The sequence below is a fragment of the Homalodisca vitripennis genome, chromosome 5 (assembly GCF_021130785.1).
Source record: "Homalodisca vitripennis isolate AUS2020 chromosome 5, UT_GWSS_2.1, whole genome shotgun sequence".
NCBI classification, from domain to species: Eukaryota; Metazoa; Arthropoda; class Insecta; order Hemiptera; family Cicadellidae; genus Homalodisca; species Homalodisca vitripennis.
The window spans coordinates 1,208,653-1,226,640 of NC_060211.1; the positions used below are offsets into that span (position 1 = coordinate 1,208,653).

General features: G+C 35.9%; 1 protein-coding gene across 1 annotated transcript in view; it reads left to right on the forward strand.

Annotated features, from left to right (window-relative positions):
* Nucleotides 1-6,248: 6,248 nt before the first annotated feature.
* LOC124361718 (laccase-6-like) overlaps nt 6,249-17,988 on the forward strand; it is a 59,550-nt gene continuing 47,810 nt past the window's right edge. Inside the window, exons 1-5 of the mRNA XM_046815644.1 lie at nt 6,249-6,401; nt 7,417-7,447; nt 15,427-15,641; nt 16,624-16,834; nt 17,704-17,831. Of these exons, the coding sequence (XP_046671600.1) occupies nt 6,327-6,401; nt 7,417-7,447; nt 15,427-15,641; nt 16,624-16,834; nt 17,704-17,831 (660 nt within the window). The 5' untranslated portion in view covers nt 6,249-6,326. The remainder of the gene's footprint in view (nt 6,402-7,416; nt 7,448-15,426; nt 15,642-16,623; nt 16,835-17,703; nt 17,832-17,988) is intronic.

The following is a 17,988-nucleotide window of genomic DNA, read 5'->3' on the forward strand; positions in this document are numbered from 1 at the left end:
TATCATTTAGGTATGACGAGAGCCATTTGTGAGGCAAACCACGAACACCGCTTGACCATAACTGGTGCAACAGTATTTCATGATGCACACAGTCAAAGGCCTTTGAGAGGTCGAGAAATATGCTAAGCACATGTTCCCGCCTCTCCAAACCATCGACAACAGAATCAATGAGACTCGTGACAGCATCAATAGTCGATTTGTTTTTTCTAAATCCAAATTGTTCATTACAAATAACTTCAAAGCGATTGAAGAAATCTTCTAATCGTCGAAGGAAGGCTTTTTCGAAAATTTTGCTGAGGACCGGAAGAATGGAAATTGGACGATAGTTATTTGCGACATGAGGATCGTCCTTTTTAAAAATTGGAATGACTTTTGCTGGCTTCAAAGTGGACGGGAAAACGCCTTGGGCGAACGTCAGTTTAATCAATTTTGTGAGTGGTACTGAAATGTGCTTAAAGCAGCGCTTAAGTAACCACACAGACATCCCATTGATGTCACCAGACTTTTTCGGCTTCAGCTCCCGCACCACACGGACCAACTCCGCCTCGCTCACAGGAGACAGGACCATGGACGAGACCGGTCCCATAAATGAGTCCTCTCGGGTGCTGTTCCCACTAAAACATGGGTCCGGCCCAGCAACCGTGGAGAAAAAGTTATTAAACTCACTTGCCACTTCAAGCGGATTTTTTGTTATTTTACCTTGTATTTTAAGGTTAGGTTTGAAATGTTTTAGGACTTGTGTTTGAGTGGTATTTTAATTATATTCCACGCACTTTTTGAAACATTTTCAGAATTCATTAGTCTATTTTCGATATCCCGAGCCTTAGCGGCTTTTATTTCTTTGCGGTAATTTAACTTGTATGCTCGAAAGAAATTTTTGAATTCTTCATTTGTCGATTCTATGTAAATTGAATGATAAAATTTTAATGTTTTTCTTAAATTGAGAATGTTTTGATTTATCCAAGTGTTGTGTTTTTTGTCTGATCGCTCTTTGAATGACTTATAAGGGCAAGTGATATTCAAATAAAAGTTAAAACGGTCTGTAAATGCAGAAAACGCTTCCTCCGCATTATCAAAACTATCAATAAAAAACCAGGATTTTCTTGGAGAAATCTGTTAAGAATTTGAATATTTTGAATTTTAAGATCTCTTCTTATATTTACCGAAAGAGGGTCGATCTTCGGACTGAGATTCCCGATCACGGCCTCCTGCGCGAAGTGGTCGGAGATAGCCGCGTCCAGAACGGAAACCGAAACGTCTAATACGTTTGTAATGACGTTGTCGATGGCCGTACTCGATGTAGCACTCACTCGTGTTGGCGTGTTCACGGACCAAACTAAGCCGAAAGAGGTGAGAATATCGCGTAGCCGCTGGGTCAGGGGGTTGGTGTGGTCCAAAACATCGATGTTAAAGTCACCTGAAATGATAAACTTCAACGAATTAGAACAGAGAAAATTTAGAAGGGATTCAAATTAAAAAAAAAAAAAATTATTGAGCAACCATTTGGGGATCTGTATAAGCCAATGATTGTAATTTTTCCTATGGAATTTAGATTAAATTTATACCTCCCACTTCAAAGTCTAGATCACAACTGTAATCAACCTTGAAGGGTTGGAATATCAGTCTTTTCTTAACGAAAATTGCCACACCTCCGCCTCGTTTTGGAGTGCTACAGATTTAACGTGAACAATTTTAGAATATGAAAAATGGTACAGTGAATCAATGTTACCACCCTTGACATAAACACACACACACACACACACACACACACACACACACACACACACACACACACACACACACACACACAACGAAGCAACTCAAACCTAATTAAAACTTAACTGGAATCATCTTATCAGAAATGTCAGACCATTATCCAATCACATTTAAATTAGAATGGGGGAAATATGAAGAAGGAGTTTGTAAGGTTTGTAAGTTTGGTTTAGTTTAAGATTAAGGTTGTGACATATTATGAGCAAGGGTTGCTGTGAGAGGATTTAATAATAGGTTAGATTGGCAGTACAATACCCTCACATGAACCAACACATATTTTATTTTTGACGATATCTCATTAAATTGATTAAAATTTTTAATTCACAATTGATTGCGTCAACCGACATATTAAGCACAAATTTTAATACCTTAATACTTTGAAAACATATTTAATATTACATTATTTATTACAATTTATTTTAATTTAATTTATTATAACATTTACTAGTAATTTTGTAGTGTTGCAATAATTATGAGTTCATGGACTAACGTGAGAAACTTTCTTTTAAATAGCTAAACATTTACATGAATTTACATTTTCGAAATTGTGAACATTTAAATAGATATGGAATTGAAAATGATTAATGAACCCTAAAATATACTAAGTTCTTAAAATTACTTACATTTTATTCCACTTCACACTTATTACGCCTAGAGATATTTTTCCACACACGAACACCAACACTAGCACTCCCGAACTTCCTTTTTCGAATTCCCGTCCTCGACTTCCTCCTCTCCTCCTTTTTCTTCAGTTTTGATGTTGTTCTCCCGCCAGCTCATTGACCACGCCTCTGCCAAGTCTCTCCATCATAATTGGTGAGTACCAATTTTTCATATCAGCATGGCTGTCCTTTACATTGTCGCACGGTTTTTTATAAATAAGCATTTCCGCTGCTTAAGCAAGCATTTCCTGTTTGTTCACCATCGGTGTCTGGGCGGATGTGCGTATCCACTTACATCCGGAGGATGTTTGTCTCGAATTGTAATACAAGACTTCCTTTCCAGCAACTATCTGTACATCGATTCTATGAATTTTATTTTACTAATAATTACGTATGTCTTACATTCCCCTGGCTTAATGACGATTCTACCTACGAATCGTACTTATTGTCTAATTAAGGTTATCCATTGGGTAGTCACGTTCATGTACTGTAGGCTTCAGGAATTTTATTTTGATGTTGTTAATGTGGATGAAGTAGAGGTCTATAAAAAGAAGTAGTGTTAATATAGAAGTCCAGGCTAGCAAAATGTACAAAATGAGTTCCGTGTTGTTTACTATGTTGTTGTCGTCGTGTTTTAGCTGGAAGTGGTGTTGTCTTTGTAGATTGTGAACGAAGCAGGTGAATGCGCAGGTAGCTCGGGGAGTAGGTAGTGTTGTTGTGTTGAGAATGCTGTGTAGACATCTTCCTTGTTGTCTGCCAAGTCATGTATTTGGTGTTCTGTCGCAATGTCACAACACCATTCGAAGAAATCTCCGACGAACGTGAGCGATCTTCTGTTTCTATCTGGTTGCTATCTTTGGAGGAATGGGAGTTTGGAGGAACGTGCTTTAAGAGTTCATGCCACTGATGATGAAAACTTCGAGTCCACGTAGCTCCTGAACCATTAGAGATATTAAAGAACTCTCAATAGTAAAAATGTCTTATTTTTTAGAGTTATCTAAAAACAACATAAAATACAGGCTGTTCTATAAAAGATTTTAAAGTTGGGCATTTTCAAAAAATTTAAAAGTGTATTCCTGAGTGAAACGTAAAATTGAGTAAGTTCCAGATTTAAAGTGTGGTGCTAAGTCGTGCAATTAAAAATTTAGTTATTGGATCACTTTCAAAAACTCACCCGGTATTTCTAGAACCATAAATGATATAATAGAAACTATAAAAATTGACAAGTCCCTTGGTAGTGAAAAAATTAGAGCTAAAGATGTATATGTTTCTGGAAAAATTGCACACGTGATAGCTAGAATGATAAACACAAAATTGCAAAATGGAGTATTCCCTGATAGTCTAAACATTTCTGTAATAAGGCCGATATATAAGAGTAACTATAAGAAACAGCTTAGTAATTATAGAACTATAACTATATTGCCAACCATCATAAAATATTTGAAAAGTATGTCTCGAATTATCTGAATAAATATTTGAAAGAAAACAACATATTGAACCCCAACCAATATTGGTCCTAAAAAATAAATTAACTGAAGGGGAGACGGTTGACAAAAAATCTAAAAAAATTGTATTTGCTTTATTTAATCTTTAGACTCTCCTGTTTAATTTGGCGCAATTTTTATTCAAATCGGCCAACACTATCATATCCAAATATAATATTATGTAAATGGCTTCAGCATATTTTGGCTCGTAATATTTATGTACTCTGCGTCATTGTCATACATAATCCTTATTGAAGCGCATATTTATTATTATGCTTATGGTGGCTAACCTGCTTTATGATGCTTTGAATATACAAGGTTGTCAACCCATCTGTTTACAGTCAGTTGAGATTTGACATAACCCTAATTGTTGTTTGTTTATTATTGTCACATACATTGTGTTTCTTGCTTTCATTCAGTCTAAGTTATAATATTTAGTTATACTGTGTAGTTTATTGTTTAAAACAAAGCAAAGTGCTTTACAGGGACAAGAAATCCAGGTGGTAAAAAGGTATTTTCATTTAATATCAACAAATGAACATCCAGCCCACGCTCTCTGCCCTAAAACTCCCGATACCTGGTGTAAGTACCAACTAGCTAAAATAAATGATGAAACTTATGATCACAACAATCACAATCACATTGCTCCTGCTGTCATGAAAGAGGTGAAACAAATATTTAGAGATTTATCAGATCCATCATTGTTATCAAAATGTTTGCAGGGTAGTACTCAAAACCCCAGTGAATCACTGAACAATATAATTTGGTCGCGAGTTCCAAAATCAACCTTCGTGATGAAGGAAACATTAGAACTAGGTGTATTTGATGCTGTGGCAAGTTTCAAATAAGGCAACATAATAAAATATGAAGTGTTGAGCAAACTAGGGATCACACCTGGATGCTATTGCTGTGAAACAATGAAAAAATTTGATGTCACCCGAATCAACAAAGCGCAGAAAGCTGTGGAAGAGATCGAGAAAAAGTGTCGCAGAAAGTAACTGAAGCTAAAAGACATTTAGAAGACTTATATGAATAAGAGGAGGATCCTGACAACCCTAGTTATGGTCCTGGAATGCATTAAATATAAGTTATGTTTCTGATTAATGCATATGCAATCTTTAAAAGAGTTTTCTGAAAATTATTGTTTTTCTTTGTTTAGGAACACGTTTCTCTAGAACCACTCAACATATTTTTATGATTTAAAAAAAATGTTGTTCCTCGTAATTAGAGCAATGTTTATAGCACAGCAAATTGTTGTATGTAGTCTAATAATAATTAAAAAAAGTTATTTATTAAAAAAATGATAAAAACTGACTTTTATAAAAAACATATTTTTAATACTTCAATTTATGCTATGGAAATTTGCTGTGCTGTAAATGTAGATAAGAAATAGAAGATTCAAATAAAAAAACCTTATCTTGATATGTTTATTGGTTATTGAGAAACATGTTCCTAAACTCATCTAATTTAACATGTCCGCTATATAGTCAACCGACTCCCCTTCCACTCTTTAAAATCATTTGCAAACAAAGTAAATCAAAGTATTATATTATTATATATTATTCATTGATTTAAGTAAAGCATTTGACATAATTGAACACAAAGAACTGTTAAAATCAATAGCAATGATCACAAAACACACGAATCACCACAAAATAGTCTATACCTACAATGTCACAACATTTGCGGAGAGGTTGCCCGAGTTTTATATTCCATATTATTTTAACTTACTTTCAGATGCAATTGAAAACGAGAAGCTTGAGGGTTTTTAGAGAGGCAGTGCAGAGATGGCTTAACACAACACACAATGAGCTGACTACTTAGCTTACATCCAAACTAACTAAACAGACACACAAACACATACACTATGTAAATACACATGCAAAAAATAAATTAATAATTGGGTAAAGCTTAGTTATTTCAGCGGTCAACCAGATTAATTTTTTTGTAAAATCATAAACTAAACTAAGCAAAGCAAATAATTCATAAAACTGAAATAGAATTCTATATCTTGCTTTTTTCAAAGTTTCATTATGGACCTCACCGATAAGGTATGTTGACTTGGTGGGGCCATGATTCTGTAAAATCATGTGTTAGAAAATAAATAAATAAAATAAATATAATCGATGAAAAGAAATAAAAGAGCAGTTTTGTGTAGCCCCTAGACCAGTTAGTGTACAATAAAGACATTGAATGAAAGTGTCTTAGGTTGGTGTTGTATACTGTGATAAGAACTGGCTGTAAATGACAGGTATATCAGATGGATTATCCCTCTCTACAGATTTAAACGACTTAGATTACAGTTTATCATTTTACCTCACCGAGATTGTAGTAGCTTTCATATCAGTAAGTGTCTTAGTACCGTCTTTGATGTTCATTGTCATTAGAAGCACCGTTTAACATTATAATGTGTTTCACTAAATTTCTGTTTCTGTCATGTTTTATATTTACAGGTTCAGCACTGTTAAGTGTAGATACAACGGTAAGAAGATTTTAATTTAGGTGTGATTTAATGTTAACTTTTGATAATAGAAAACTAAGTTATTTATTTTATTCAATCAACAAAAATAATGCTCTTTACTCATACACGGCAATACAAGGAAATAATGCATCCAACAGATCTTGTATAATCCATTGAATATATTAAGCATTTGTTATCTGTATAGTTTCTTAACAGCATGCAACACATTAAGTGTAGATGACTTCTTTGTATAAAGCGTTTTTTGGTGATGAAGGGTTGTTAAGGTAACATCTCGTTTCGGATCAAGAATCTGATATCTTGTTGAGGTATGCAACTAACCTAACACATAACCACATCATGCCGAACCGCTCATGTATACTATCTCTAACACACGCAAAAAATAAACATTAATAATTTTAAACGTAACTTACTTAATTATTTGGCTTTGGTTTTCGGCGGTACAAAGTTATTTAAAAAATTACGATGACATACGTATAATCTTGTGAATCCAGTTATTAAATTTCCAAAACAATGTACACAGAAAATGTGTTACGCGCCATTACATTGTTTTGTTTTTTGTTTTAAAGCGTTCTTTAATTATATTTTTAATTAATTAATTTGTAATTACGTAAATTGAACATACACATTTTGTTCACAGTATTCCTTTTATACGAACATATGCTTTAAAATACTTTTTGTTTCGTCAAAGTATTTCGTTTGGGCAATTTAAACCGATTGTTTGAAATTAATATTGGTTATAGGGAACTAAACACAAGGCCATTGTGGGCCTGAGGGGCAACGCTACCAAATAAGAAGTGGTGAAGCCATTAGCTTTTTAAGTAGCTTCCTTTATCCACTACTAATGGTTGATCCGATGGAAACTCAAAATAAATAATAAACGATTTATCCAATTACTGCAACATAATAGTTATACCCAAATAAATTTTATACTGATTTTACCAATGAGCATGATTAAAAAAATGTAGTATTTTGTTCGATATTACACGTTATGCCATCATTTTTTTGATTGTTGCAGAAACGTCAAAGACAGCTTACAGTAGATTCAGGTAAGGAAAACCGCCAACCCCAACCATAATTGTAAGCGATTTATATAATGTCTCCACGCCTATAAATCTACATAAATGATAAATATTTCTTTATTTTGCTAAGCCTTTGTGAAGGCTCTCAAATTCCAATTTTTTGGGTCTGTGTGTGATTTTGATTAATAAACTGCTTTCACCCATGGCCGATTTAAAATTGTGAAATAAGTGAAGTATTTATAAATAGCTACACGCAGCTAGCTTTGTGAAACTTGTAAATGTCACTTATGGACAAAATAATGGACACGGGTACCCATACATAGTAATATACTTGTGTTTATGTACAAATTTGTAAAGCATATTCACTCTAAATTATTAACCTGCAACTAATTTTCCTCATTGATGTTTACAGCATCATTTTCTATTTTTATGTTTCCTTAAATATTATTGATATTTAACACACGTTAACAGGTGATCGTAGGGTGAGAGTAATTGACAATGCTTTATATATTGAGATAAAATTATGTACATTACAATATTTGAGTGCTCTCACTAGTAATTAGAAATAGCTTATAAAATTAATGATACTTGTAAATTGGTGATTATTCAGCTCGATCGTTGGACCTTGAATAAGCGATAGGTCTTTATTTGCTACTCGTATTTTAAAGTGTATTGCATATTATTTATTCTATCCGGCAAATCAAAAATAATAATTTTTATTGGAAATGACAAGGAACAGAGTGTTGAGTTACATAGAATATATTTACAGTATGGATAGTTTGATGTCAACTTAGTTACTAAAATTACACCTAGTGTAATTTTACAAATTAATATATACTGTTATTAAAATGTATTCCTAAATAATACTTTCTAAATCATGCCACTTAAACTGTAACACTATTTAGTAGGGGAATTTTGATTTGAATGACAGTCAATGTTGATCTATATAAAAACACAACCCATAAAAGATTTATATGTCGTTTTATGAGTTCTAAAAATATTTATTTCTATTTTGTACTTTAAAAAAACTCATAAGTAAGACAGAAGTGTTATTGCATACTGATAGCACATGTATTCATTTTGTATTCACAATTACATTTACATTGTATTCATTTACATGTAGCCTATGTGTTAATAATTAAATATAACGATACTTTATTTTCTCCTCTTTTAAAATGAATTTATCTACTAAGTATTAAAAATACCCTTCAGTGCTTTTTCTCCTGCTGAGAAACTAATAATGTCGACCTCACAGAAAAGTAGGTCATAATTACATAAAAATTGTACACTATTGCTACATAAGTAAAGTACGAACATTAAAATTCATTCACAAATTTACTAGTCATTGTAAAGTTATATCAACAAAATAAAAGCACATACTATTTGGCTAATTTATGAATAATAGCATGGTGTATGAGAAACTAAACATACCAACAATATAGCCAAGTCTTAACATAACTCCCTGGGGTACTTATTATCTTAGAATATAAGCTGTTGAACTTTATGTTGTAAAATAAATAAAATCTTTGAGATGGCTGATTACAAATATAAAAAAGATAGCAAAATAATCAGATTCTCAGCCTTTAATCTATAAATTTGATAAATTAAAAATGATCATTAGAGCTCACAATACGGAGAAGCGAATTAAAAACAAGCTTTTTTGTTCACTTAGGACAAGAAGCTGGGAAACCTCTCATTGCACATAGTCCTACAAAGCCCTTAGTGCTTACGTTTGAGTGACATGATACTCGGGATTGGTAGTGTTAGCAGTAGAGACCATCTCCTGGTGAGATCCCGTGAGGACGACTGGTGGCACATATTGGCACTGGATATCAACGATGTTACAGTGCAGTGAAACAACATTCTCTCATACACAGGCTAGTACATGCCTAATGATATTCCACATGATATTCGGGAATGGTAGTGTTAGCAGTAGAGACCATCTCCTGGTGAGATCCTGTGAGGACGACTGGTGGCACTGGATGTCAATAATGTTAAAGTGCAGTGAAACAACATTCTCTCATACACAGGCTAGTACTACATGCCTAATGATATTCCACATGATATTCGGGAATGGTAGTGTTAGCAGTAGAGACAGTGGCGGATTATGACCTTAGCGGCCCCTAGGCACATGTTAACTTGCGGCCCCCCCTACCATAAAAAACAGAACTACACAAAATAAAAAAGGTTGGGACTTACAATTAAAACTAAGTTAGTGGCTTTGTACATTTTATAATATTCAAATCATATTAGTGACATTATACATTGATTACATGAATAGTTTTATGTTTTATATTTCCTTACAAATCAACTTTTCTAGCTATTAATGCAGCAAACTCGTCTACAATATCATCAAAATTCAGTTCATTCAACAATTCAGCATTTGCAGAAAACCCAACTAGGCTGGACAGCCTGGTGTCAGTGGTTGAGTTGCGTAGGTAATTCTTCACACGTTTGAAAATACTGAATGACCGTTCTCCCGATGCATTTGAAGACATCATGCATAATAAGATTTTTAGTGCAGTATCAATGTTTGGGAAGAATGTTGTCAGTTGTTTCTCCCTGATAAATTTTAAATAGTATGCAGGTAAATGATGTTCTTTTGCGTTTTCTTCAGCTTCTTCCACAAACGCTTTAAAATGGATCAGTTCTTCCCCAAGTTCAGATGTGAGATCCGAGGAATATTTATCCACCAAACCACCGCTTTTTGACGAATTTCTTCATCATTTTGTTTGTCCATGTTATACAAAACACCAAAAACCTCATTTTGATCAAAATACATTTTTGACCTGTTGTCTAATTCCTGGGTTATATTGTCAATAACAATATAAAATGTATTTACTATCATGTTTTGTCTTCCATCAAATCTACTGGTATCATTATCAGTGCCATTTAATTCTTCTTCGTCTGACATTCTATTTCTCTTCCTTCTCCTTTTTGTGTCTTCCTCGTAGTTAGCTACCTCACTTTTTATTAATTCCATACCCTTTTGTTCATAGTAATCATATCTCTCTCTAAGGGTCTGTACGTAATCTTTAAGTGATTTTTACAGATTACAAACCATTCCCAAGTCAGCACTTGTGCTTTGCATGGTTTTACTAGCAGCATTGAAACGTTCAAGGATATCATTCCAAACTACCAGTAGTATTGCTATTTCATTTTTGCCAAACGAATTGCATAGACCCTCAGCTGCAACTCTACATTCTGGTTTTTCTTGTGGGTTCTCCGCTATTTTTTCAAGTGCTGCATGAAACTCCCAGTAGTTAACAGTTAAAGCTCTTGAAGCATTCCACTTGGCTAACCACCTTGTAGTATTAAGTCTCTTAGGTAAAAGCTTTTGTTTACTATCAGGTTTTCAATGGTCACCCATCTTGAAGTTGATGCACTAAAGAAAACATACAGTTCTTGTACAAACATAAATAACTTGGTTGCTTGAAGGCAAGAGCTAGCTGCATGTGTTCCTAACTAAATTCAATGAATGAGCGGAACATGGAATGAATTCCGCAAGTTGATTGTGGCCTTTGATTCATTGAAGTCCTGAGTACTGACCAGACATATTCGCGGCATTGTCGTACGACTGGCCTCTCATATCATCTAAAGGTATTTTTAGGAAAGCCAACATGCTCAAAACAACTTCTTCCATTCAGGCACCAGTGTGATCGTCTATTCTGATAAAGCTTAAAAATCTTTCTATTGGACACCCATCATCTAAAATGTAACGAACAATAAATGTTAACTGATCGTGATGAGTTATATCGGGTGTAGAATCAATACTGATAGAATAGTATTTGCTTAATTTTAACTCCTCGACGATGGTTGAAACAATTTTTTTTATGCATTATTTCAGCCAATTCATTGCATATCGTTGTTGACAAGTAACTCACTTTTCCTGTTCCAGGATTGCCATGCGTTTGAAGATGTGCTTTTAAAAAATCGTCACACTCAGCTACAACCTCTAGTATTCCCATGAAGTTCCCATTTGTTAAAGGACCAAACATTTCATTCTTAGAACCCCGAAAGGCAAATCCCCGAGACCCAAGGAACTTTATTATGTGAATAACGCGTGATAAAACTTTACGCCATTAGTCCACTTCTTTCATGTACTGTTGATGCAAAGCAGAATCAATTTTACCAAGAAAATTTCCTCTCTTAACAAAAGAAAGGGTGTTATTTCTATGAGCTGAACTTTTTTCATGTTGTGAAAGGCGGCTTACATTCTTCCAATCATTAAATCCATTTGTAAAAGCAGTGTCACAATTAATTGATTCATTGTGAAATAGGGTAAAAGGGACACAATAAAAACAACCTGCAGAGTGTGAATACATCAACCATTCCCTCTTTTTTAATTGTCCATTTTTCATGCGCGTAAACAGCATGCTCTTGTTGGCATAACGCGTTGTTTTATCTGAATACACACGCTTAGATGTTGAAAAGTCACAATCTGTAATTTGTGATAGGTGCTTTGGTAAGCTTTTAATTATAATGTCTTTCATTTCGTTGGTCAATGGCCCCCAACAATTTGGATCAGTTAAATCAAAGTTAACATTCTTCTCTGGTACATTAAGACTACTGGTAGACTGTATTTGTGGATTTGAATCCGGAAGGCTGTGTATAACTGAATGTTTGTATTTATCATCATCGTAAAGGGCGTCTTGTTCATTACTTAAAAAACTACTTTCAGGGCTTGTTTCGGAGCTACAACTACGTGTAGACACGTCTTGTAATGCATTTGTCCCTGATCCTTCTCCAGTCGCTTTGCTGTCAAATTTAGGTGTTTTGGAGGTTATGAAAAATGTGTTTAGTTTAGGGGTTTTATCTAATAATTTAGAGGCAGCATCATCTTTTGCCTTTTTTAACTTACGCTTGAAAGCACCACTCGCTGAATGCAAATTTTGAGACATCTTTGATGGACGTCAGTTAGGTACTTTGTTCACTGTTCAGTAATTCACTTCACTCATAATAGGCATACTCACTGAAATACGAATGACTGAACTGTTACTAAACTAAAACAAAAATAGATAGTATACTAGTAATATACTCGTACTTTATAGATTAAATGTAACAGCACGTTTAAAACATATACCAACAACTACACTCGAACAGAACAGTGAACAACAACGTTCAACCCTGCCGATCACTACACTAGCTGTCAAGCGGGAGCTAGCAGGAGCATCTTACTGTCGTGTCGTGTCGGGCTTAACCGCTTCCCCCACTCTGCGATTGGTCGTCTGGCGCGGGCGCGGCAACTATACTGAGCGCACGGAAGGATGGCCCTATAGACGGGGCGCGGAAATATGAACGAAGGCGATCGCGCATTTAAATTACTACAATTCTTGTGTAGCGTAAATTTACGGGTTTTTTATTTTCGTGGCGGATAGCATCGCGGTTAACCCGCTCGCGGTAAATCGGGAGTCTAGTCTTCTGTACATTGAAAAACTCGTTTTATATGAATAAAACAATTTTATGTATTGGAGGAAAATCTTTTTTTATTTTTGGGGTTTGCGGCCCCTTTAGACCTGCGGCCCCTAGGCAGTTGCCTATCATGCCTAATGGGAAATCCGCCACTGAGTAGAGACCATCTCCTGGTGAGATCCTGTGAGGACGAGTGGCGGCACATATTGGCACTGGATATCAACGATGTTAAAGTGCAGTGAAACAACATTCTCTCATACACAGGCTAATACCAACCTATCTCCACCCGTTCCGATAAACATTCTCGGCAGTAGACTAGACGTATTGATCCATCCTTGTAATGGAGTGCAATATCTCGATACTTTAGGTTAGTCCTGTGTCATTCCTGGACATCTAAAGTGTCACCGAGATTTAAGAAACACATAGGGGTTTGCTGTACCCAGTGTAGGTTTAAATGGAAGCAGTAAACTATTCAAAATTGAAAGCAAAACCTTACTTAATCGTGGAAACATTCTACACCTTCAGTGTTTAGTGTTATAAAAATAGACAGTTTGAAATAACTCTGAAAACTAAACAACTATAAATTACAGAAAATATTTAAGGTGCTGCTCATACGATACTGAACCGATGTTTTCCAAAGACACAGTTTCATTGCCTATACGATCTTCTCATGTTTCGTGATCCACGTAGCAGTAATTTTCCTGCCGAGAGAGAGAGAGAAAGCGACCTTATATCAATAAGACAAGTTTCATGGTGAACATACAGAATGTCTAGGCCTTACAACCAGCCTGGCTCAGTGAAAAAATTAAGGGTCTTTTCTCTATTCCACAGACGAAGATCCTCAAAAGTACATCCCGTAACGGCATTGATCTATGTTTTCAAACTGTAGAGGAAAGAATGTTAGAGACCATAAGCTCTCTCCGTAGTCACACCACGGCAATTCCAGCTCCCAAGCCACTTTTTCATAGAGCAATAATTATACCCATGAGATTGAGGGGAAGGGTTTAGTACTCATGCGCCAACCCTGGAATACAATATAGAAAATGAATACTTACCATCAGGCTCAGTACTCGCTCATAATCATTAATTAAATTACCTTACTAAATAGTGTTTTAGATTACTAAATAGTGAGCCGCTTCTTTTGGTAATAGCTTATCAATCCCTGCACCAACCCGCACACAGTCAATATCGGTAAACTTTGTATCACATTACGCAAACTATTTATCGCTGACTTTCTTTATATTCTGAATTATTTGATTTGATTGGAAAATGTTATTTGTGATATTGATGTTCTTTTCATGAAATATATAAAATTACTGAGGTTAAATGGATAAGAGATCTTAATACTTCTCAGTCCATTTGTTTTAAACTTCTGTTTCATCCATTTAATGTCTGACAGATTTTAGCCATCCCTGTGTGAGAGCCATCCCATCTATGGAGCTAATATGGATTGCTACTACACATTCATAGTGGACTGGTACACCAGCATGAGTGTGCAGTGTGGCGACTGTCCTTTCAACACTACATACAGCCTGCTTCAATCCTGGCTGTATCGTGGGTGGTGGCATCGTGTATCCAGTTGTATTCACCGAATGTAGAATTCCTGGTCCAGCTATTTCTGTGAGAATGTTTGTTTGGAACAGATTTCAGCCATCCCTGTGTGAGGGAATGTATCTATGGAGCCAATATGGTCTGCTACTACACATTCATAGTGGACTGGTACACCAGCATGAGTGTGCAGTGTGGCGACTGTCCTTTCACCACTACAGCCTGCTCCAATCCTGGCTGTATCATGGCTGGTGGCATAGTGTATCCAGTTGTATTCACCGACTGTAGAATTCATGGTCCAGCTATTTCTGTGAGAATGTTTGTTTGGAACAGATTTCAGCCATCCCTGTGTGAGAGAATGTATCTATGGAGCCAATATGGTCTGCTACTACACATTCATAGTGGACTGGTACACCAGCATGAGTGTGCAGTGTGGCGACTGTCCTTTCACCACTACAGCCTGCTCCAATCCTGGCTGTATCGTGGGTGGTGGCATCGTGTATCCAGTTGTATTCACCGACTGTAGAATTCATGGTCCAGCTATTTCTGTGAGAATGTTTGTTTGGAACAGATTTCAGCCATCCCTGTGTGAGAGAATGTATCTATGGAGCCAATATGGTCTGCTACTACACATTCATAGTGGACTGGTACACCAGCATGAGTGTGCAGTGTGGCGATGTCCTTTCAACACTACACCCTGCTCCAATCCTGGCTGTATCGTGGGTGGTGGCATCGTGTATCCAGTTGTATTCACCGACTGTAGAATTCATGGTCCAGCTATTTCTGTGAGAATGTTTGTTTGGAACAGATTTCAGCCATCCCTGTGTGAGAGAATGTATCTATGGAGCCAATATGGTCTCCTACTACACATTCATAGTGGACTGGTACACCAGCATGAGTGTGCAGTGTGGCGACTGTCCTTTCAACACTACAGCCTGCTCCAATCCTGGCTGTATCGTGGGTGGTGGCATCGTGCGTCCTGTGATCTCTGCCAACCGTAGAACTCCTGGTCCTGCTATTTCTGTGAGAATGTTTGTTTGGAACAGATTTCAGCCATCCCTGTGTGAGAGAATGTATCTATGGAGCCAATATGGTTTGCTACTACACATTCATAGTGGACTGGTACACCAGCATGAGTGTGCAGTGTGGCGACTGTCCTTTCAACACTACAGCCTGCTCCAATCCTGGCTGTATCGTGGGTGGTGGCATCGTGCGTCCTGTGATCTCTGCCAACCGTAGAACTCCTGGACCTGCTATCTTGGTAAATCAATTGAATATTTTTTTCATCAGATGTATTTCATAATTATCAAATGCAGATCGTAACATTGGTATGTCTAAATTACAACTGCGTTAAACTTTTTCTACTCACACACATCAAAATATAAATTAAACAGTCTAGTTGGTTAAGCTGTTGTGGTCTATCAATAACAAACTTGGAAGATTGAAATCCATATTAATCAAAATTTCAAAGCAATATTAAAAAAGAATTAAGTAAATATAACTAAATCCCTGCAAAGTGTAAACTAATGTATTTAAACTTTTGTCAGCTACCAGTTAAAGTTTATGATCTTTGAGTTGATAGTTAATTCTTTGATAGTAAAAGGCTGAATGTAGCTATTCTTTTAAAACAACAAGAGCCTTTCTTGATTATTCTTTGGATTACCAGTAATTTCTTGGAAAATGAGTTTAATAAGTTGCATATACATAAAAGCCAAACACAACTGGCCGATTTATCACAAATCTCAGAAACTACAGAAAGGATTTAGAAGGAATTTGTACACAAGTTCATCGTACGTCCTCGCTAAGAGTATGTCTGGTAATTTCGCAGCCTAACAGTGGAAATCTGCGAAAGTTCGCGATAATTTCAATGAAAATTTTCGTCACACTCGTTTTATAACATTAAAATTACAATTAGCGTTCTATAGCTACGTTCATCACGAGATGTTTGCACATTTTCATAACGAACCGCAATGGTATACGCAGTAGCATGAGTATGTTTTAATATACAATTAATCAGATTAATGTGCTGTGCTATCCGTCAATGGGAACCTAACACGATGTTGGTTCTGATGAATGAACTTTGTAATTCTCCTGGCATTACAAATTTCAAGCTTGCGAATCGCATGATGATCTCTGCTTGACTATATTTTGTAGACGGAGAATTGTAAATAACAGATTTTTGATCTATTGTTACTTACTTTTTCTTCAGTTGAACAACAGTTGAGGAGTATTGGTGTTGGCAGGTGTGTGAGAACGATACAGTGATAGTAGATGTGACCAACGCCATGGACAAAGAGCTGCTGACCATCCACTGGCACGGGGTGCATCAGGTGGGCTCTCCCTTCATGGACGGTGGCCCTTATGTGACCCAGTGTCCTCTTACTCCGGGTGACTCCTTCCGTTACCAGTTTCTGGCCTCCCCACATGGTACTCATATGTGGCACGGACATGTCGGTGAGTCCCTCCGTAGTCCTACATCGGTCCAGATAATCCGTGATGACCTTTACAGGTTAGAAACAACAATTACTAATAGTCTGACTATGACAGGCGCGGCTAGAGCCGCCAACACGATAACAGTATGATGCGCGTCTCCCCTATATCTACTCTTGTCAGTTTTACTAGTATGGAACATTACTGGTTCGTGCAATATTTGTGGCAATAAAAACATCATCAAATATTACTATAAACTGTCTATAAAGTGCCTTTAATTTCAATAATCTGTTTTTGCAGGCAACTAGATGTTGCCTTTTAATCATGGATCCCAACAATTTATCAAGCAGACAGTATAAGACAGCGTCGCGACGTAGCGGTGATATTGGTGACCAGCACCTCTTCGATATCATTGGACTATTTTCGTGTATGTACAATAGTCATCATATCAAGATCATACAGTGTAGAATCATAAATGAAAGAATCAAAAGTAATATGATTCCGTTCTATCGTTCATTTTTTATACTATCAAAAACGTTACTACTCGTAATTAGTACACTATTGAATTTCAATATGTTTTCATATAATTTGCTCATTATACTTATTAGTAAAGATATGAGTGTAAATTAAAACCATTGCTTATTCCGTACATTACTGTTAAAACATACTTCTGTATAGACATTTAATTAAAATAGCCATGTACTAAAAAAACAAACATATGTAGGATTTAACAAATAACGAATACCTCAAGCAGTGATAATGGAACCATAAATATTTATTTGATGTGGACTCACGGTTGATTTCTGTAACTCTATCGTAATGATATTACATGTTTTTTGAACTTTTATTTTTTTCCAAAATCTCACATTTACTTAAAAATATTGATGTTCTAGGTTACCATGATTCCAGTGGACTGTTTGGGCCCCTCGTCGTGAGACGGCAGGAGCCAGACTACATCAGTTCTCTGTATGACTATGATTTGTTAGAACACACCATCACTATTTGGCACTGGTACAATCTAGTAAGTAATTTTATATTATAATGCAGTAAAAGTTATTTATTCAAAGTTTGTTATTGAAGAGAGGTGGTTTAAAAGTATAGTAGAATTTCAGACATGTCCCGTACTTATGAGTCACAAAAATAGAACACTATGTTTCGAGGATTGAAATCTATCCTCA